Source organism: Staurois parvus, unplaced genomic scaffold (genome assembly GCF_062004578.1).
Source record: "Staurois parvus isolate SC_StPar_1 unplaced genomic scaffold, SC_StPar_1.0 ptg000430l, whole genome shotgun sequence".
NCBI lineage: Eukaryota > Metazoa > Chordata > Amphibia > Anura > Ranidae > Staurois > Staurois parvus.
Genome location: NW_028318226.1, coordinates 1,878,011 through 1,901,585, shown reverse-complemented (window position 1 = coordinate 1,901,585; position 23,575 = coordinate 1,878,011). Strand labels below are relative to the sequence as shown.

At 42.1% G+C, this 23,575-nt stretch overlaps 1 protein-coding gene across 3 annotated transcripts in view; it reads left to right on the top strand.

Annotated features, from left to right (window-relative positions):
• The window catches only part of CABP2 (calcium binding protein 2), a 157,979-nt gene that overhangs the window by 83,432 nt on the left and 50,972 nt on the right, over positions 1 to 23,575 (top strand). Inside the window, exon 1 of one of the 3 annotated variants that reach the window (XM_089687552.1) lies at positions 17,833 to 18,039. The exons of the other annotated variants lie outside the window; for them this stretch is intronic. Within the exon in view, the coding sequence (XP_089543678.1) occupies positions 17,998 to 18,039 (42 nt within the window). The 5' untranslated portion in view covers positions 17,833 to 17,997. Of the gene's footprint in view, positions 1 to 17,832; positions 18,040 to 23,575 lie in introns of those variants that run through there. 3 annotated transcript variants of the gene reach the window in all.

The following is a 23,575-nucleotide window of genomic DNA, read 5'->3' as shown; positions in this document are numbered from 1 at the left end:
TGAAAGTGGCACATGTTTGGGGCATGATTCATGGCGGATTTAGTCAGTTGTGTCAGGAACTGGTGGTTTGAAATCCAGACTAATCCACGCCTGATTCATTTTCACAAACGTGAGTCTCTCCACACTTTGGGTGGACAGTCGTGTCCTCCGCGGAGTTACAATACCTCCTGCCGCACTAAACACGCGCTCCGATGCCAGGCTACTGGCCGGGCATGACAGCCTTTCAAGGGCAAATTCAGCTAGTTGGGGCCAAAGGTCAAGTTTCGTTGCCCAGTAGTCAAGGGGATTGTCTACCTCGGTTGGCAGGGTGCTGTCCAAGTAGGCCCAAGCCTGTTGTTTGAGGTCCTGCTCCAGGTCCACCTGATGCTGCTGCTGCTGCGGCTGGTTAGTAGTTTCCTCACTGCGCTGGTGAAGAAAGCTACTCATCATCGACTGCAGACTGAGGCAGCCGCTGCTGGTGGAGCTGCCACTGCTCCTACCACCCCACCCCTCCCCTGCTGCCATGGCAGCGGAACGCGAGCGCACAGGGCCCGCAGTGTCTGAGGATGGACGTTGGCGCAGAAAGGCAGAGACCAACTGACTACATAGGTGGTTTTTATAGTACGTTATTTTGGCCTCCCTCTCAGCAGGTGTGAAAAAGGCCACCATTTTTGAACGGTAGCGAGGGTCCAACAAGGTGGACAGCCAAAAGTCATCCCTCTGTCTGATGGTTATTATTCGGCTGTCGCTACGCAAGCAACCGAGCATGCTATGGGCCATTTGTGCCAAGGAATGCGAGGGACTCCCTGCCTCCATCTCCACAGCATACTGCCACGGTGCGTCTGGGTCCTCTGTCTCCTCCTCCTCCTCCTCTACCAGATGCTCCTGCTCCTCCACTCCTGTCCACTGAGTGGAAAAACCACCCATTTCACTCAATAATTCCTGAGCACCAATGTCCTCCTCTACCTCCTCCTCTTCTTCCTGTCCTGCCCCCACAGGGGTCATGTGGCGTTGAGATCTGTGCGCCACGTCTACCGCACCCTGACCAGCCATTGTTAACAGCATTTGTTCCAGGACGTGCAACAGAGGAATGACGTCGTTCATCCCATAGTCCTGCCGACTCACGAATAGCGTGGCCTCCTCAAAGGGCCTCAGCAAGCGGCAGGTGTCACGCATGAGCTGCCAATGGCTGACATCGAAGTTACACAGGGGAGTACCTTTATCCGCTTGTAACATCAGGAAATCGGTGATGGCCTTTCGCTGTTCGTAAAGGCGGTCTAACATGTGTAGGGTTGAATTCCACCTTGTTGCAACGTCGCAGATCAGGCGATGCTGTGGAATTCCGTTCTGCCGCTGCAGCTCAAGGAGGGTGTGCTTTGCGGTGTAGGAATGGCTGAAATGCATGCAAAGTTTACGTGACATTTTAAGGATGTCTTGCAGTGGGATGGTGGATTTTAGGAACCGCTTGACAACCAGATTGAACACGTGAGCCATGCATGGCGCATGGCACAACCTTCCTTGACGCAGAGCAGACACCATGTTCTTTCCGTTGTCGGTCAACATGGTTCCGATTTTCAGTTTGCGCGGAGACAGCCATCTGTCGATTTCTCTGTTCATTACACTCAGAAGTTCCTCCCCTGTGTGACTACGTTCGCCAAGGCATACCAGGTGCAGCACAGCGTGACACCGTTGCGCCCTGCACATGTGATATGCCGGTCGGGTAATGGGACTTGGCACGGGGGTGGCAGCTGAGGACACGGCGGAAGAAGAGGTGGTAGAGGCGGACATCTTTTGTGGACCAAGGACGTGCAAACATGGAGGCAAAAGCGGCGTGACCTGTCCAAGTTGCTGGTGCGGCTGTGCCGGCACCACGTTCACCCAGTGGGCCATAAATGACATGTACTGTCCCTGACCGTAGTTACAGCTCCACACGTCGGCGCTGCCGTGCACTTTGGCAGAGACCGACATGCTCAAAGACTGGCCCACCATCTCTTCTACATGTGAATGCAGGGCTGGCACTGCCTTTTTGGCGAAGAAATGCCGGCTTGGCACTCTCCACCGTGGCGCGACACAAGCCATCATTTCTCGGAAAGGTGCTGAGTCCACCACTTGGAAAGGGAGGGACTGCAGCACCAGCAACTTGGACAGGAGGACGTTCAGCTTTTGCACCGTCGGGTGCGTGCTCGCAAACTGTTGTCTCTTGGAAACGGATTCCAAGAAAGACTGCTGATGGAATCCGTGAAGAGGAGTAGCAGGAGAAGGAGCATCTGAACAAGCGGAAGATGCCAACGAGCGACAACTCCCCTCAGCAGAGGTGTTGGAGCCTTGACTGGCTGATAGAGGGCGATTGACGTCGGGTGACGGAGCAAGTAACGGAGCAGGTGATGGAGCGGGGGCTGGGGCAGGCAGAACCGCCGTATCTTTATCACGGTTTTCCCAGGCCACCAAATGGCGACGCTGCATAAGCTGACGCAACGCTGTAGTCCCAACATGGGCCCCCTGGCCACGCTTGACTTTCTGGCCACATAGTCGACATACGGCTATGTTTACTTCCTCGGGCGGCTTGACGAAAAATTGCCACACCGCCGAGTAGGAAACTTTGCCCCCGATACTCCTCACTGGCTGACTGCTACTTCCTCCGTGCACACCGGCACCACTACTGGCCGTGGTGGTAGGCTGCAGTGGAGCTGGTGCTCTACTCCGTGGCCGTTTGCCTCTACTGACACTGCTGCGATCCTGCTGCCTCCCCCACTGACTGTTTTGCTCGCTGCCAAGCTGCCACCCTCTTCTCCTGATGATGCGGAAGCAATAGCCTGATGACGACGAGGCTGCCAAGTGCGATCAGCCTCATCATCATCAATTAGGGTCTCCGCCTCACTACTAGCCCCCTCGGCTGCGTGTGGGTCAGGAGACAGACCTGTCTCTAGACCGGCTACCGAGCCACTCTCCTCGCCAGTACTTCTTCGCCTGGCTGCTGAAGAGGCGGATGTCTCCCCCCGTTCTTGACCGCCCTCTGTTAGCTCTTCCTCACTGTACAGTGGGGCTGAGCCCACAGCATGCGATACTTCGCTTCGTGAGGGAACACCAAAGGACAGGGGCAGGTAGAGGACACGTGATTTCAGTGGGCTTGCTCCCGGGCCATGCCAACTAACGGTTGTGTCTGACGTACCCACCGACCGTTGGCTGTAGGTGTCAGAGGTGACCTGGGAAGAGGAAGACGACCGAGCCAACCAATCGATGACGGCAGGGTTGTCGGTGGAGACACGACCGCTGGATGACACCGGGAGCACTGGCCTCTGGCTGCGACTAGAGCTGCCTCCACCCCTTCCTCTGCTGCCACGTCTGCTCGCTCCTAAAACATTGCCTCCTCTGCCACTCCTCTGCGTGTTGTCTGACATACTCTTTAATTAAACGATTCTGTGTCCCTGAGTAACAATTCTGTGTCCCTCAGTAACAATTCTGTGTCTGTCCCTGAGTAACAATTCTGTGTCCCTGAGTAACAATTCTGTGTCCCTCAGTAACAATTCTGTGTCTGTCCCTGAGTAACAATTCTGTGTCTGTCCCTGAGTAACAATTCTGTGTCCCTCAGTAACAATTCTGTGTCCCTCAGTAACAATTCTGTGTCTGTCCCTGAGTAACAATTCTGTGTCCCTCAGTAACAATTCTGTGTCCCTCAGTAACAATTCTGTGTCTGTCCCTGAGTAACAGTTCTGTGTCTGTCCCTGAGTAACAATTCTGTGTCCCTCAGTAACAATTCTGTGTCCCTCAGTAACAATTCTGTGTCTGTCCCTGAGTAACAATTCTGTGTCCCTGAGTAACAATTCTGTGTCCCTGAGTAACAATTCTGTGTCCCTCAGTAACAATTCTGTGTCTGTCCCTGTGTAACAATTCTGTGTCCCTCAGTAACAATTCTGTGTCCCTCTGTAACAATTCTGTGTCTGTCCCTGAGTAACAATTCTGTGTCCCTGAGTAACAATTCTGTGTCCCTCAGTAACAATTCTGTGTCTGTCCCTGAGTAACAATTCTGTGTCCCTCAGTAACAATTCTGTGTCCCTCAGTAACAATTCTGTGTCTGTCCCTGAGTAACAATTCTGTGTCTGTCCCTGAGTAACAATTCTGTGTCCCTCAGTAACAATTCTGTGTCCCTCAGTAACAATTCTGTGTCTGTCCCTGAGTAACAATTCTGTGTCCCTGAGTAACAATTCTGTGTCCCTGAGTAACAATTCTGTGTCCCTCAGTAACAATTCTGTGTCCCTGAGAAACAATTATGTGTCTCTGAGTAACAATTCTGTGTCCCTCAGTAACAATTCTGTGTCCCTCAGTAACAATTCTGTGTCTGTCCCTGAGTAACAATTCTGTGTCCCTGAGTAAAAATTCTGTGTCCCTGAGTAACAATTCTGTGTCCCTCAGTAACAATTCTGTGTCCCTCAGTAACAATTCTGTGTCTGTCCCTGAGTAACAATTCTGTGTCTGTCCCTGAGTAACAATTCTGTGTCCCTGAGTAACAATTCTGTGTCCCTCAGTAACAATTCTGTGTCCCTCACTAACAATTCTGTGTCTGTCCCTGAGTAACAATTCTGTGTCCCTCAGTAACAATTCTGTGTCCCTCAGTAACAATTCTGTGTCCCTCAGTAACAATTCTGTGTCTGTCCCTGAGTAACAATTCTGTGTCTGTCCCTGAGTAACAATTCTGTGTCCCTCAGTAACAATTCTGTGTCCCTCAGTAACAATTCTATGTCTGTCCCTGAGTAACAATTCTGTGTCCCTGAGTAACAATTCTGTGTCCCTGAGTAACAATTCTGTGTCCCTCAGTAACAATTCTGTGTCCCTCAGTAACAATTCTGTGTCTGTCCCTGAGTAACAATTCTGTGTCCCTGAGTAACAATTCTGTGTCCCTCAGTAACAATTCTGTGTCCCTGAGTAACAATTCTGTGTCTGTCCCTGAGTAACAATTCTGTGTCTGTCCCTGAGTAACAATTCTGTGTCTGTCCCTGAGTAACAATTCTGTGTCCCTCAGTAACAATTCTGTGTCTGTCCCTGAGTAACAATTCTGTGTCCCTCAGTAACAATTCTGTGTCCCTCAGTAACAATTCTGTGTCTGTCCCTGAGTAACAATTCTGTGTCTGTCCCTGAGTAACAATTCTGTGTCTGTCCCTGAGTAACAATTCTGTGTCTGTCCCTGAGTAACAATTCTGTGGCCCTGAGTAACAATTCTGTGTCCCTCAGTAACAATTCTGTGTCTGTCCCTGAGTAACAATTCTGTGTCCCTGAGTAACAATTCTGTTTCCCTCAGTAACAATTCTGTGTCCCTCAGTAACAATTCTGTGTCTGTCCCTGAGTAACAATTCTGTGTCCCTGAGTAACAATTCTGTGTCCCTCAGTAACAATTCTGTGTCCCTCAGTAACAATTCTGTGTCTGTCCCTGAGTAACAATTCTGTGTCCCTGAGTAACAATTCTGTGTCCCTCAGTAACAATTCTGTGTCCCTCAGTAACAATTCTGTGTCCCTGAGTAACAATTCTGTGTCCCTCAGTAACAATTCTGTGTCCCTCAGTAACAATTCTGTGTCTGTCCCTGAGTAACAATTCTGTGTCCCTGAGTAACAATTCTGTGTCCCTCAGTAACAATTCTGTGTCCCTCAGTAACAATTCTGTGTCTGTCCCTGAGTAACAATTCTGTGTCCCTAAGTAACAATTCTGTGTCCCTAAGTAACGGTTCTGTGGCTCTAAGTAACGGTTCTGTGGCCCAAAGTAACGGTTCTGTGGCCCTAAGTAACAATTCTGTGTCCCTAAGTAACAATTCTGTGTCCCTAAGTAACGGTTCTGTGTCCCTAAGTAACGGTTCTGTGGCCCTAAGTAACAGTTCTGTGTCCCTAAGTAACAATTCTGTGTCCCTAAGTAACGGTTCTGTGGCCCTAAGTAACGGTTCTGTGGCCCTAAGTAACGGTTCTGTGTCCCTAAGTAACAATTCTGTGTCTGTCCCTGAGTAACAATTCTGTGTCCCTGAGTAACAATTCTGTGTCCCTCAGTAACAATTCTGTGTCCCTCAGTAACAATTCTGTGTCCCTCAGTAACAATTCTGTGTCTGTCCCTGAGTAACAATTCTGTGTCTGTCCCTGAGTAACAATTCTGTGGCCCTGAGTAACAATTCTGTGTCCCTCAGTAACAATTCTGTGTCCCTCAGTAACAATTCTGTGTCTGTCCCTGAGTAACAATTCTGTGTCCCTCAGTAACAATTCTGTGTCTGTCCCTGAGTAACAATTCTGTGTCCCTGAGTAACAATTCTGTGTCCCTCAGTAACATTTCTGTGTCCCTCAGTAACAATTCTGTGTCTGTCCCTGAGTAACAATTCTGTGTCCCTGAGTAACAATTCTGTGTCCCTCAGTAACAATTCTGTGTCCCTCAGTAACAATTCTGTGTCCCTGAGTAACAATTCTGTGTCCCTCAGTAACAATTCTGTGTCCCTGAGTAACAATTCTGTGTCCCTGAGTAACAATTTTGTGTCCCTGAGTAACAATTCTGTGTCCCTCAGTAACAATTCTGTGTCCCTCAGTAACAATTCTGTGTCCCTCAGTAACAATTCTGTGTCTGTCCCTGAGTAACAATTCTGTGTCCCTAAGTAACAATTCTGTGTCCCTAAGTAACGGTTCTGTGGCCCTAAGTAACAGTTCTGTGGCCCTAAGTAACGGTTCTGTGGCCCTAAGTAACAATTCTGTGTCCCTTAGTAACAATTCTGTGTCCCTAAGTAACGGTTCTGTGGCCCTAAGTAACGGTTCTGTGGCCCTAAGTGACGGTTCTGTGTCCCTAAGTAACAATTCTGTGTCCCTAAGTAACGGTTCTGTGTCCCTAAGTAACGGTTCTGTGGCCCTAAGTAACGGTTCTGTTGCCCTAAGTAACGGTTCTGTGTCCCTAAGTAACGTTTCTGTGTCCCTAAGTAACGGTTCTGTGGCCCTAAGTAACGATTCTGTGTCCCTAAGTAACGGTTCTGTGTCCCTAAGTAACGATTCTGTGGCCCTAAGTAACGGTTCTGTGTCCCTAAGTAACGTTTCTGTGGCCCTAAGTAACGGTTCTGTGGCCCTAAGTAACGGTTCTGTGTCCCTAAGTAACGGTTCTGTGTCCCTAAGTAACGATTCTGTTTCCCTAAGTAACGATTCTGTGGCCCTAATTCTCTCCCTGAATACAGACAGCTCTGCCTCTCTTGAATGACTGGAGGCTAATGCAGAATTCTAAAATGGCCGCAATTTATAGCTCGACCATTACACAGTGCTGGCTGGCTGGCTGCTGATTGGCTAATGTGATCACATGTCATGAATGAATGCATAATGAGTCAGCGCGCCTTGTCTGCGCGCCTTCCCAGAGATCCCCACTCCGTCGCCGCACATGTCGCCGCCATTTTAGGAAAAAATCCGAAGTCTGCTAATTTTCGGATTCGTCGCGAATCGAAATTTTCCTAATATTCGAAACGAATTTTACTTCGCCAAGTTCGATTCGCTCATCTCTAGCTACCATCACTCTGTGCCCTTGGTCGTCATGCACCTTTCCAACATGACAAAACACACATCTAATGCCACTGTTGCATTTCTGAAAGAAGAACAGACTGAAAGTGATTCTGCGGCCAAGTATGTTTTTTGATCTGAACCCAATCAAACACCTTTTCGGGAGTTCTGAAGAGACAAGTTGAGTATCACTCACCATCCAGCATCCAAGCTCTAATAGAGGTTGTTCTTGAAGAATGGAAAAAAGATAGATGTTGCAATATGTCCCCAACTTGTTCATTCCATGTCTAGAAGACTTGGTGCTGTCCTTACAAATCATGGAGGTCATACACAATACTAGATGTAGTACTTTTTGTTGTAGGGTGTATTCATTTTTTAATCAAATTAGTTAATTTGAATAAAACTGAAGACTTTGTAATCCCAGTTATGTTATTACTTTACTTTTATGTAATGAGCTAAACAAATGTTCTCTAAGACTCAGTTTTGTCAAGGTTACTTTGGACATGGACTGTGGATGACTGGATGAAAGTGATATTCAGTGATGATTCACAAATCTGCATTGGGCAGGGTGATAATGCTGGAACTGTTGTTTGGTGCCGTTCCTATTGTATAAAGTGGACTACCTGAAGAAAACATGCACAATTCCACAATCATTGATTATATGGGGTTGCATGTCAGGTAAAGGTACGGGGAAAATGACAGTCATTAAATCTTCAATAAATGCACAGGTTTCTATTGAGATTTTGATCACTTTTCTTATTCTATTCATTGAAAGGATGTTTGGTGATGATGACATTTTTCAGGATGATAATGCATCTTGCCATAAGGCAAAAACCGTGAAAACTTTCCTTCAAGAGAGACGTATAATGTCAATGGCATGGCCTGCAAATAGTCCAGGACCTCAATCCAATTGAAAATCTATGGTGGAAATTAAAGAAAATGGTCCATGACAAGGCTTCAACCTGCAAAGCTGATCTGGTAACTCCAATAAGAGAAAGTTGGAGCCGGATTGATGAAGAATACTGTTTGTCAATCATTAAATCCATGCCTCGGAGAATTCAAGCTGTTATAAAAGCTAGAGGTGGTGCAACAAAGTACTAGTGGTGTACTGTAGCGCTTTTTTCATGATTCCATAATATTTTCCTCAGAATTGAGTGATTCCATATTTTTTTTCCTCTGCTTGATCTGCAAAAACAGTTGCAACTGACAACAGTTTTCTTTATTTTTTATTTTTTAAGTGTTTCTTAAAGCCAGAAGGCTGGAATGTTAAATGAAAATAGTTTTGAGGCATGTCTGTAATTAGTTCTTTTTTCTACACAATTAAACAATTTAACATTTTCCAAGAGTGGTGATTCCATACTTTTTTGCCAGGGGTTGTATATACAGGTGAAACTTGAAAAATTAGAATATCATGCAAAAGTTCATTTATTTCAGTAATGCAACCTAAAAGGTGAAACTAATATATGAGATAGACTCATTACATTCAAAGCAAGATAGTTCAAGCCGTGATTTGTCCTACTTGTGATGATTATGGCTTACAGCTCATGAAAACCCCAAATCCACAATCTCAGAAAATTAGAATATTGTGAAAAGGTGCAATATTCTAGGCTCAAAGTGTCCCACTCTAATCAGCTAATTAAGCCATAATACCTGCAAAGGGTTCCTGAGCCTTTAAATGGTCTCTCAGTCTGGTTTAGTAGGAATCACAATCATGGGAAAGACTGCTGACCCGACAGTTGTGCAGAAAACCATCATTGACACCCTCCATAAGGAGGGAAAGCCTCAAAAGGTAATTGCAAAAGACGTTGGATGTTCCCAAAGTGCTGTATCAAAGCACATTATTAGAAAGTTATGTGGAAGGGAAAAGTGTGGAAGAAAAAGGTGCACAAATAGCAGGGATGACCGAAGTCTGGAGAGGATTGTCAGGAAAAGGCCATTCAAAAGTTTTGGGGACTTTCACAAGCAGTGGACTGAGACTGCAGTCAGTACATCAAGAGCCACCACACACAGAGGGATCCTGGACATGGGCTTCAAATGTCGTATTCCTCTTGTCAAACCACTCCTGTACAACAAACAACGTCAGAAGCGTCTTACCTGGGCTAAAGAAAAACAGACCTAGTCTGTTGCTCAGTGGTCCAAAGTCCTCTTTTCTGATGAGAGCAACTTTTGCATTGGTTCTTGGTTTCTCATTTGGAAATCAAGGACCCAGAGTATGGAAGAAGAATGGAGAGGCACACACTGCAAGATGCTTGAAGTCCAGTGTGAAGTTTCCACAGTCTGTGTTGATTTGGTGAGCCATGTCATCTGCTGGTGTTGGTCTACTGTGCTTCATTAAGTCCTGGGTCAAGGCAGCCGTCTACCAGGAGATTTTGGAGCACTTCATGCTTCCTTCCGCAGACGAGCTTTATGGGGATGCTGACTTCATTTTCCAGCAGGACTTGGCACCTGCCCACACTGCCAAAAGCACCAAAACCTGGTTCAATGACCGTGGGATTACTGTGCTTGATTGGCCAGCAAACTCTCCTGACCTGAACCCCATAGAGAATCTATGGGGCATTGCCAAGAGAAAGATGAGAGACATGAGACCGAACAATGCAGAAGAGTTGAAGGCCACTATTAAAGCGTCCTGGTCTTCCATAACAGCTCAGCAGTGCCACAGGCTGATAGCTTCCATGCCATGCCGCATTGAGGCAGTAATTGCTGCAAAAGGGGCCCAAACAAAGTACTGAGTACATATGCATGCTTATCCTTTTCAGAGGTCCGATATGGTTCTATGTACAATCCTTGTTTTATGGATTTCATGTAATATTCTAATTTTCCGAGATTGTGGATTTGGGGTATTCATGAGCTGTAAGCCATGATCATCACAATTATGACAAATCAGTTCTTGAACTATCTTGCATTGCATGTAATGAGTCTATCTCATATATTAGTTTCACCTTTTAAGTTGCATTACTGAAATAAATGAACTTTTGCTGAAATAAATGAATATTACTGAAATAAATGAATATTACTGAAATAAATGAATATTCTAATCTTTCAAGTTTCACCTGTATACACGCACATGCTATACATCCCATCTTTGCCTTTCTTCTGCCAGGAATGTCTGATATCCATATTATCATGCTTATGATAGATTTGCTTACGCAAACTTTTTAAAAATGCCTTTGTTTTCTTTGAAACTAACTTTGCCATGTAACATTAGAAACATAGTTTGAAAAATAAACTGGACTAACTGTAAAATAAAAATAGAAATATTATTGTATGTATTATTATATTATTGTATGTGTATATACAGTGTGTGTGTATATATATATATAGCAGCACAGTGGCTAAATGGTTAGCACTTCTGCCTGGCAGTACTAGGGTCGTCGGTTTGAATCCCAACCATGACGCCACCTGCCTGGAGTTTGCATGTTTTCCCTGTGCCTGCATGGGTTTCCTCCGGGTACTCCTGTTTCCTCCCACGACTCCAAAGACATGCAGGTAGGTTAATTGGATCCTGTCTAAATTGGCCCTAGTATGTGTATGTATGAATGTAAGTTAGGGACCTTAGATTGTACTCTCCTTGAGGGTTAGGGACTGATGTGAAAGTACAATATATATGTAAAGCTCTGCATACATTGATGGTGCTATATAAGGACCTGTAATAAAAAAAAATATTGTGTGTGTATATATATATATAAAATACTGTAAAGGTTTAATTTCAGCCACCATTTGAATGTGCAATCCTAGCACTAAGCATTGTCACCCTGTGTTGTGGGCTTCTGAGAGCTATTTAAACACACATTATGCACCAGGAAACCTGCACTGTGAAATTCCATGCAGCCATCCTTGGAGCGCATGCATGTCAGCAGAAAATGACTGCAAAGAGGCTATAGGAGGTCAGTAAAGCTGAGATGCAACAGAGAATGAAAAAGGTGAAAATAACCCATAACCATAAATAGTTCCGTGCAGTAAAAACAGAACTCAGCAAGGACTTTTTTTATTGCAAAAACTGAACAGCAAGGGGGAAATAGGATAGGAAAATATGACAGTTCTGTTCATATAGTGCAACTTTGGTGCAATTTTGTTTCTACTTTCATGCTAATTGAGTGCCAGAAAATGTAAAGTCACATCAAAGTTGCACTACATGAACATTATCAAATATAAAAAATTGTTGCACCAAAGTCACACCCACACAAAGTTGCATGAAAGTCACATCAAAGTGACATCAAAATCAATACGTTCCTGTTACAAAACAATAGTGCAGCTCTAGGATAAAGTTTCATCAAAGATGACATCATCAGGACAAAACCAGTATGGCAGAGACAGAACACACGCCAATAAACATAAGTGATTCCAACTACAGTCGTCTTGGATTCTGGAACATGAGTTGTTCATATGATATGAGGTGCCTGGTTGTCATCTTTTCATTGTAAGTGCATTTAGTTGGGGTTTTAATCGGGATTACACTATGGAGAGTGTGTCCTATTTTTTTTCATGATACTATGTCCAACTGAGTGTATATGCACAGCGATCTGATATAACGCGGCAGTACCATCATTTGACGTGGTTTTGAGGAAAGCTGGATATCTTGGATTTATACACAAGTGCCGGTTGACCACTGAGGTCATATGATTCTGGTAAGCCTCCCTCTGTTGTACACCAATGTGCTGTGTGGCTTATCACTAAGACATTTGGTGGCATTTGGTATCCACATCTGTCATTTCTTTCATAATTGAAGAACTGAATTCACAGTTTTTGGCCGCACATTTGGATTCCTTTGTTTTATTTTTTTCAATTTATGGTGACATATAAGAGTTTGATATATTTGCATTGCACTATTATATTACACATACATTTAAATGTACCTTAGTGCTGCACTATTGTTTTGTGATGTTTATTATGCTATGTATTATGGTATTGTGATAGCTGCTATGTTTTTTTTTTACCATCCTAGTATTATTATAATACTTTGCTATTGGCAAAAAAAAAAAAAAAAATTAATACTTGCATTTTTGGGGTAGTTCCAATAAAGTCTATTACACAAAAAAAAAAAATCTGCTGTGGGAAAAAAATTCCTGACCATTTTAAAAAATTGCACCTGCTCAAAACGCACAGATGTGAATTAGATCCATAGAAAATCGTGTTAAATGGACTGTAGTGTGTTTTTGTAAACTGTAATATGCACTGAAATCTGCATAGGTGTGATCCTAGGGTAAAGAACATTTGTAGTACAGGTTAAATAAAACTGTGAATAGTACTGAGGGGACCTTTCTACATATGGTGTGGGATTTAGGGCAACAAGTAACCGAGTTCATAGTTGACAATAATGACCTTCTAAATATTTGTAATCCTTTATTATGTCTTCTTGGGGTCAATGAGGATGAAACAATATACATTGGGTATAAAAAGTCTACACACCCCTATTAAAATGTCAGGTTTCTGTGATGTTAAAAAATAGGACAAAGATAATTTCACAACTTTTTCCACCTTTTAATGTGACCTATAAACTATACAATTCAGTTGAACAACAAACTGAAATCTTTTAGGTGGAGGTAAGTAGGAATAAAAAAACTAAAATAATATTGTTGCATAAGTGTGCACACCCTTAAATTAATACTTGAAGAACCTTTTGATTTGATTCCAGCACTCAGGTTTTTTGGGTATGAGTCTATCAGCATGGCACATCTTGACTTGGCAATGTTTGCCCACCCTTCCTTGCAAAAGCACTCCAAATCTGTCAGATTGTGAGGGCATCTCCTGTGCACAGTCCTCTTCAGATCACCCCACATATATTCCATCATATTCAGATCTGGGCTCTGACTGGGCCATTCCAAAATGTTAATCTTCTTCTGGTGAAGCCATTCCTTTGTGGATTTGGATGTATGCTTTGGGTCGTTGCCATGCAGAAAGATGAAGTTCTGCTTCATGTTCAGCTTTCTAGCAGATGCCTGAAGGTTCTGTGCCAATATTGACTGGTATTTGGAACTGTCCATAATTCCCTCTACCTTGATTAAGGCCCCAGTTCCAGCTGAAGAAATACAGCCCCAAAGCATGATGCTGCCACCACCATGCTTCACTGTGGGTATGGTGTTCTTTTGATGATGTGCAGTGTTGTTAACATATCATTTGGCATTATGGCCAAAAAGTTCAACCTTGTTTCATCAGACCATAACACATTTTCCCGAATGCTTTTGGGAGACTTCAGATGTGTTTTTGCAAACTTTAGCCAGGTTTGGATGTATTTCTTCGTAAGAAAAGGCTTCCGTCTTGCTACACTACCCCATAGCCCAGACATAAGAATATGGGAGATTGTTGTCACAAGTACTACAGCCAGTACTTGCCAGATATTCCTGCAACTTCTTTAATGTTGCTGTATGCATCTTGGCAGCCTCCCAGACCAGTTTTCTTCTCGTCTTTTCATCAATTTTGGAGAGACGTCCAGTTCTTGTTAATGTCACTGTTGCTCCATATTTTCTCCACTTGATGATGACGATCTTCACTGTGTTTCATGGTATATCTAATGCCTTAGAAATTCTTTTGTACCCTTCTGCTGACTGATACCTTTTAACAATGAGATCCCTATGATGCTTTGGAAGATCTCTGCGGACCATGGCTTTTGCTGTAGGATGTGACTAAGAAATGTCAGGAAAGCCCTACTAAAAGAGCTGAACTTTATTTGGGGTTAATCAGAGGCACTTTTAACTGATGGCAGGTGTGTACTGACTCCTATTTAATATGACTTTGAATGTGATTGCTAATTCTGAACACAGCTACATCTCCAATTATAAGAGGATGTGCACACTTATGCAACCACATTATTTTAGTTTTTTACGTTTACTTCCCCCCTAAAAGATTTCATTTGAGTTGTACAGTTTATAGGTCACAAGTGGAAAAAGTTATGAAATGATTTATCTTTGTTTAATTTTTTTTTACATCACAGAAACCTGACATTTTAACAGGGGTATGTAGACTTTTTATATCCACTGTACAAGGTCTGTAGGAAATTTCTGAGAATGGATTATTTTTATGTCAGGAAATTACCAGTGCTACAATGGATACGTACTGACACTATTGGTATAGGGGCCTGGAAAAAATTGAATATAAGCCACCTGTATGGTTTTTTTTCTTTTAACCTCTCTGGTGGTATTCCCGAGTGTAGCTTGGGGTAAAGTTTCAGAACCACAAGCGGTAACCCTGAGCTACACTCGGGAATACTCTGCAGCGTTGCTCCGGGATCTCTTCTTCACTTTCCTTGTCCTGCGCTCCCGCAATGTCCCTCCTGCAGTGTCCCCGGCAATGTCCTCCGGCGGATGCCGGCATCTGTCTTCTGGGTTCCGTTCCCTGCGACGTCAGGACGTATGAGGGACGGAACTGGCGGGAAATTTGAAAGTTGTAAAAGTGACATTCACTAAATTCACTAAAATCACATAGTAAAACACTACTGTATCAAACCATTTCACATACATTTTGTCCCTAGTGCTGTGTCCTGTGCCCTGCCTGCATTTTTACTGTTCTTTCTGCCTAGAAACTGAGAAATGTCCATGGTGTCCAAAAAGCATCCCTGTAGGTCAAAAGCGGTTTTAGACCAGCTAGAGAACAGCAATAGTAAATTAGAATCACTTGCAGAATTGAGTGATAATGATTCGTGAGGAAATTCGTCATCAGACACTGAAAATGATTTTGCGACTTTCCTCAGTGATGTGCAAACTTGGCGCTCTATTTCAAATTTCAGTGTTTTTGGTTTGATTATATTATTTAATTAAATGTATTATTATTATATTATCATTTTTTATGATTATTTATTAAATTATAATTTATGATTTTGTGTTTCAAATTTTTTCATACCTGGGATGTTTGCTAGACTCTTGTTCGGACAGATTTCAGTGAGTTATTCCTAAAAATTACAGGCCTACAATAAAAAAAATACATATTTCCATGCAAAAAAATGTACCGCTTTAAGCACAGAAATATGGACATAATCAGACCGCTAGGGAGGCTATGGTGGTAGTAAACTCAAAAGCAAACATTCATTATATTGCAGCTTATCATTTCTTAGATGTGATGGTTGCATTCATTTTCTTTTTTAAGCTTTCTTCTTTTAATCTAGTAATCCAGCCAGTAAGTCTGTTTTATTAAAAGGACAAGTTCTCTGGCACAGTGTATCAGTTACAGAGATGAGACAAACCATTTACCACTAGCAGGGGTGCTTACAATTATCTGCTTTTATTTATGTAAAACCTTTATCCCAAAAGGAAAACAAGCAGGTGTTTGGCTCCAATTTGTTAGTGTATTTAAATCTGCTAGTTCATACAAAAAAAAAACCCTGAGGCACCCACGAAGAGGTCTGTGTACTAACAATGCAATGGTAGTATAGGAATCTCCCTGCAAAGCTACTGTGTTCTGACAGGGGGACCGCCCGCTCTGCCGCAACACATCAGTCAGCTCTCGCAGGCATTGGCTGAGAGCACTGATCGAATGCCTATTGGCTGCTGGTTTCCCAGCATGCCATTGGACAGAAACTGATTGTCAGAATGGCTTCTGTCAAACAAGGACCTATACCTAAATGTCGGCCATTATCGACCGTACTAGGTGATTTTGGCCAATATTCTGTCCGTGTGTAAAGGGATTTATACTCCCCTCAACTCAGACTGACAATGCTGGAGTCCAAACGTGCCCCTGTGCTCCTTTATCCAGAGTAAGGGGCATTCTAATACAGGAGGTGTGTTACTGGCCAGATCACCAGGTGAAAACAGAGGGGAAATGCCTAAAAAAAGAAAATGAATGCAGCCACAACATTTAATGACTGGTAAGCTGCCATATATTACATTTTTGGTTTTGGGTTTAATACCGCTTTAAGTTTTATTAGTTTGGTTGGAATTGTTCGTCTACACAGTATATCAAAATGACCAAATACAGCTATATACAAATTGGAAAACTCTGATTACATGATCCAAAAAAGATTTAATGTACACTGTAAATCCTATGCTTTATATTATTGAACAATTTGATTCTTTTTCTAGACAATCTTTGCTTTATTGAGATGCTCTTATTTCTTTGTAACATACATTGTGGGTATATGGCATTAAAACATTTTTTGAAACTGTGAATAGAAAAAAGGGCTCTCACATTTCATGCAGCAAAATAACTTAAATAGGTAGACAGAGAAGGAAGCGAGAGATGGAGGTTTTGGGGACTGATTTACTAAAACTCGAGAGTTCCAAATCTGGTGCAGCTCTGCATAGAAACCAATCAGATTTCAAGCTGAAAGCTAGGTTTACATCTACGCGTTCCTGCTGTCCGTGTTTTGTGCAGGCATGAGAGCCCCTTAATTTGAATGGACTCCCGTGCCCCGGGACACGCAGGGAAGAAGTCCCTGCACTTCTTTGGAAAACTCAGCCCGCACAGGAACCTTGGTTCCCAGTACGGTTGCGACTTCCAGTGCGGGTGGTGTGCCATTATTATGATTTTTTATTATACAGTATTTATATAGCGCCAACAGTTTGTGCAGTGCTTTACAAAATGAAGGTAGACATAACAGTTAAAATATAATTTGGTACAAGAGGAAACAGAGAGCCCTGCTCCTTAGAGCTTACAATCTAAGAGGAAGGGTTGAGTGATACAAAAGGTAATAGCTCTGGGGGGATGGAGGAAATAAATAGAATTAGTGGCGCCCGCCCGCAGGCCCGCATTCGTCTGTGCGGGTGGTGAGGCTGCACAGATTTTTGTGCGGATCCGCAGCAGCACCACCCGCACAGATGGGAACCAGGGGTAATTGAACAAGCTGATTGGCTACCATGCACAGCTGCACCAGATTTTGCACTCTCCAGTTTTAGTAAATCAACCTCAAAGAGAGAGGGAAGAAAGGTGACAGAGAGAAAAAATAGAAGGATAAAGAATGACAACAGATGGAAGAATAAAGAAAGAGAGATCTGATCTGAGATTTTTACATTTGTCTATATTTAGTCTTTAATATCCCTTGGCCTTGTACACTCGGTATTTGAGGCTTATCCATTAAGGCATTGCAAGGAGAAAGAGATGCACAAAGTATAGCAGTGTACAACAAGCGGTCACATTTTGGTTTGCTGTTTTCAAATATACTGGATGTGACTTCTGCACTTTTTTTTTTTTGTCATATACAAGCCTAAATTTGTACCAACCTACCCTTGCCTATGCATGTGTTATAACTGTGTTCCCACTTTCTTTTATGTGATTCCATCTTAGTTTCCCACTCCCTCACTCTGTCTATCCAACTGTCCTCTCGCAGGGCTTGTGCTCTCATTGAAATCTTTAATCCCTAGCAGCAGGTTTATTCTCCCCCCCCCCTCCATAACTCAGCAGAGAGCTAGAAATACAAAGCCTGATACATCCAGATACATATATCATCACACTCAGTAGCATCTGTACCACAACGCATCTACAGGCATTTCTGTACTCCTTAGAGGCAACTTTTTCCCACTATATACATGCATTCATGGCGTGAAACACAGTCACAACACCTAGGGCAGGCAATGCAACCAACCAGCTCACAGACGAGCGATGGGAAATTGCACTAAATCTCAGCGAAAGAAGACAAATAAGGTATGACATGCAGGGGAAGGGAGGAAGGGGGGGGGGTTTAAAAAGATATTCGGGTTTACTGTGTGTGTGTGTGTGTATGTATGTATATATGCATATATATATATACATATATATATATATATATATATATATATATATATATATTTATATAATTTTGTATAGAACAATGATAGGCAGTAATGCATAGCAAACACATACCTTCCAGCCTTCTATAATTAAAAGAAAAATGGAAATCAGCAATTACATCTAGCATGCCATAGAATGGGTTTACTGCTCTGTATCCATTTTGCTCCCAGGGCAGCTGCCCTTTCTGCCCACCCCTTGTCCTGGCCCTGTAGCCTATAGCAAAATTTAATTAAGTAAGGGTGTCATTTTTAAACAAGATCCAACTCCCAATGGATCGTTTGGATTCAGATGCAAGCTTTCTGCAAGCTTAGAATGTCAGGGCAATGAAATCTTATTTCTAATTGGTTGCTAGGAGTTATTGTTCACCTCTGATGCGTGCTGATTGCAGAAACAATTTCCCTGAAGCAGGTTTTATTTCACTTGAGACCTTTTTTTCTTTTTGACATGGGTTGCTGAATGTCACCAACAGTTTCTTGAAATGATTTGAAAGAAGAAATATCTGTGTTGCCCCCAAATAGGCCTATAACACAGAATATTAAGGACAACACAGACAGATTGTTTAGATATTTTGATAGATGTGACTAAATTTGCAAAGATTACCGGTAGTTATGTTTAGTAAGGCTGGCCATACATTATACAATTTTCTGCAGAATTTTGCTTTAGATTTAAAAACCTTATAATATGAGGACAAACCTAAACACTTTCAATTGTATCCAATTAGGCAGGACCTTGCACTACATAGTTGAAGGTAAATTTAAAGAAAATTGGGCAAAAATAGAACAGAAAATTGTATGATGTATGGCCAGCCTAACCCACAGCAAATTAGAAATGAGAAGTGTGAATTTCACAGATCAAGATCCAGTCGAGATCCTTTGTTCTTGCTGACACCTGGATATGCAGGGTGGTCCCATTGGGGAAGCAACACAAATTTATTAAGGCCGCATGTTTTTGTTCCTAGATGTAAGCAGCTCTAAAATGTACTGGAGAACTTTTGTTATTTGATGATGCTGTCTCATGCTGAGTACTGATGTAATTCACCTGTATTTAGAGTATGAGGTGAGGCCTGCAGTTGTCAGATTCCACTAAGCAGAAACATCACCAGGTGATACTCTGCCATCTGATCTATGTTAGGTCAACCTGAGATCCCAGATGCATGGTATCGGTCTTTCTTCTTCAGCACTACTTACTGTATGTAATGTAAGAGTGATATGATGTCATAATTCTGTTAAAAAAAATAGGTTTCTAAAAGTTTAATTTTCCTTAGTGGCCAAAAGAAATCTTGATTAGCTCCTGATTTAGGCCAACCCTCAGGATTTATACATATGGGCATCAATTCACAACATTGCTTGAGCTTAGACAAAGCTCAAAGAACGCTTGTGTCATTATTTATAAAGTAAGTCTTACATCCGTACATATGAAACTTAACAGTGATACTACAAATTTGAAGAAGTTATGATCCATTCCTCTACTATTAATCAGAAGAGAACATCAAACCAACTCATGTGCACCATCCATAGTGTTAGGTGAGGATCCCAGAAGGATCTTGAACTCTGGGGGCTCATTTAAGGATTAACAGCTAACTAATTATAATTATTGGGTAGATGTACACTATGCCACTTAAGGCAAACCTAACGCTGACCGTGTATATAGTACAATTTAAAACCGTTTTAACTAACTTTCATCAAATGATCAAAGATATATAAAGACAACATACCACCAATTTAATTGAGGATAAAAAGTTGGTTGACAATTGATAACATTACCTGAGAATTCCCATGCATTTGGTTAACATAAGGATATAGCCGTAATGAGGATGGTGTTTTTTTTATAAGATACAATGGACACAAATGGCAATTTTAATATGTAAAATCAACTTTTAACAATGAGTTGGATGGAACATAGCAGTTCAATTAATTTTCCTTTTTTGTTGAAAGCCATTCTTTGCCGGTGATAATTTTGTACAAATGTTATTAAGACAAACAATTGTTTAGAGTATTGCTGAATGTACAAGCTAAAACAAATCTGCTAGTCTGCTAGGTGCACAAATGATCAAAAACAGCAACCAATCACCCTAAAATCACATCAAATGATCACAAAATATGTCAAGGTTCTTTTGTGCAAGCTATCATTCTGATCATGAAAAAAAAATAGCAAGTAGTCTGAAAAATGTCAAATGTATAGAAACATTGCAGGAGGTATGTTCCTAAGCATTTGCTATGAATTACTTCACACTACTGCTTTGTTATTAATAAAAGTATTGGGTAGGAAACCGACATAATAAAATGGAGTGCAATTAGTTCCACTTGGGACAACAACGGGGTATGCGAACATAAGCTGGGGCTTATTTCTTACCCCAGGATTGCTGAAGTTTATTTCTCAATGTAAACTGGGGCTTATTTCTTACCCCAGGAGAGCTGGGGTTTGTTTCTTACCCCAGGAATGCTAGGGTTTGTTTCTTAATGTACACTGGGGTTTATTTTTTACCCCAGGAATTCTGGGGTTTATTAATGTAAACGGGTTTATTACTTACTGCAGGAAAGCTGGGGTTTATTCCTTAATGTAAACTGTGGTTTATTTCTTATCCCCGGAAATGCTGGGGTTTGTTTCTTAATGTAAACTGGGGTTTATTTCTTACCCCAGGAATGCTGGGGTTTATTTTTTTATGTAAACTGGGGTTTATTTCTTACCCCAGGGATGCTGGAGCTTATTTCTCAACCCCAAAGGAAGGAATGTTTTTGCCCATAGCAAACATTTAGACATAAACTTACATTTTAAAATAACTAATACCCAACCTACTGTAAGATGGGACTTTGCAGGGAAAGGTTATTACCAAAGCAACTAATACATTTCTACTTTAATATGAAAAAGAAGGAATATGATTGGCTGCCATGAGCATAACCCATTTTCTCTTTTTTTTGCTCCAGACATTATAACTCTGCCCCTTGTGTAAACTCACTGAGCTTCTAAGAGCTCAGTGGGTTGATTCAATAAAGCATATAGGGGAGGACAGACTTTCACAGATAAAGTGGCAAGTTTAGAAATAGGATTACCCAAACCTGCTAGACAAACAGATGTTGGGAGGATTACATAAATATTGCACAAAATAACACAAAAAACCCAAAAGAGCAGGTGACAGTAAAACAAAAGCAGATAAATTTTGTACTGATAGGAAGAGACCTATGGATACTTGAGCTGATTTATGATAGCTTGAGACTATACCTACCCCTGAAAAGATTCTTAGAGTAACACAGGTTAAAAAAGGCTAACATTTTGGCGTATAAACAGAAAACTAAAAATGTAAACTACAAAAAAATGGACTTAAAACTGAAGTCAGAATCTGAAAAGTACTTGTGGTGTCTTCATTGATGACAAACTGTCATCTGGAATTTATGTAAGCTCCGGGTGCCTGCAAGTAGCTTTAGATATCTTGGAGAGCTCTGGAACCTGGGATGTGCTGTTATGCAAATTTTAACTAGCGCTTAGATGGTCAGTGGTTTGAAAGGATCAACATAACCTACCACCGATTTCAACTGATACTGTGAACTGATGGAAACTGACGGTAGGTTATCTTGATCCATAACGCTATTTTTTCACCTGAAAACTGGTCAAAGGTTGTTAAAGTGTAACAAAACCCTCCTATACTTTACAGGCTAGTAAGCTGCCATCTTAGCCTCTGTTTGATCTGTAGTTACTATGTTGTTGCACATCTGTTCAGTTATGACACCAGCCATTTGATGGTTTGACAATTTGGTTGACCTGAAAAAGCAACCGTGAGAGTTATTCACAGCATGCCATGAATGTAACTGGTTATGAAACATTTAAATTGATGAGTTTAGTTCCACTTTAATGTTGACTGCAAATTCAAATGGGGCAAGTCAGACAGAACAAGCTTTTAGCTCTTTGCTTGGAATTTGCATTACATTCATTGCACTCTGGTAACAAAGTCAGCCATACAGCAGTAGGATTTTGTTCATGTTTGTATGGTAATTCTGGAAAATCATTCATTCAAGCGTTCTTTCTCATCAATGAGTCAACAAATTTTCTTCAAAAGTCCTTAAAATTTCATCGAGATTTGATATTTGAATGGAATCCCAGATATATTAAACAGGCTTCATTACATTATGTACACATTTTCCTGAGCAAAAAACTACTTTCACAGTTAGAAAATTTTTCCAGGCTGCTTCTTCAAATTTTCTGGTCCCTACATTGAAAACGACTATGCAAAAATCAAATGAACATTTTGAAAACAAAAATGTTCAACCAAAAGTTCTATTGGCATATGGACATGCTTTTAGCCTACATTATCGATCTGAAGCAAAGTTTACCCCAAAAACAAAGATTGTATAAACGCTCCTTAAATTAAACACATACCTCTTCCACCTCCCATGCTGCCTATGTTTTATTACACCAGGCAAAGTATCGTAAACACACAACACACTTGCATTTGCCCGAGTCCTCCACTGTTACATAGTTACCTAGTTAGTCTGGTTGAAAAAAAGACATAAGTCCATCTAGTTCAACCAATAAAAAAAATTTAAGAAATTTTACAATCCTATATTGTATACACAATCCTATAACCACAGTTGATCCAGAGGAAGGCTAAAAATCCCAACAAAGCATGATCCAATTTGATCCAGAAAGGGAAAAATTCCTTCCTGATCCCCCAAGAGGCTATTGGATATGCTCTAGATCAACTTTACTTATTCTGTAAATTGTGGATCTACCTGTAGCTAATGTGTAACCATAGTATGCATTGCTGTGCACAGGTATAGGGCACAATTGAAAGTGTGTCAGATGTCAAAGATGCTTTAACCACTTCAGAGGATTTACCCCCCTTCCTGACCAGGCCATTTTGTGCATTACGACGCTTCATTACTTTAACTGACAATTGCGCGGTCATGCAATGCTGCACCCAAATGAAATTTGCGTCCTTTTTTGCTAAAGAATAGAGCTTTGGGCCCTACAGGTCCCATAGAGCTGAATATGTCTGCACATAGATGTGTACCCCATCTCAGAAGCCAGCAGGAAAGAAGTGGCTATGCTCACATACACAAGGGAGAGGCATGGAGAATGAATTTAGCCACCCTGGAATGGGGGGGGGGTGTTTATTTACTAAAGCTGGAGAGTGCAAATATAGGCTCACTTTGCATAGAAAGCAATCAGCTTCTAGCCTCAGCTTGTTCAATTAACCGCATGCCGCCCAGCCACTGTACATATACGGCGGCAGGGCAGCACTCGCAGGCAAAACCACGTTTTAAGACGTGTGTTTTGTAAGCAAATAGGGGGCGCGCGCGAGGCACGCCGCCGCCCTATTTGTCCCGCGGATCACCGCCGCAGATGTCAGTCGCCGGGTCACAGCCGCTCGTTAGCGGCTATGTTCCGGCGATCGGCGGCAAACAGTGACAGACAG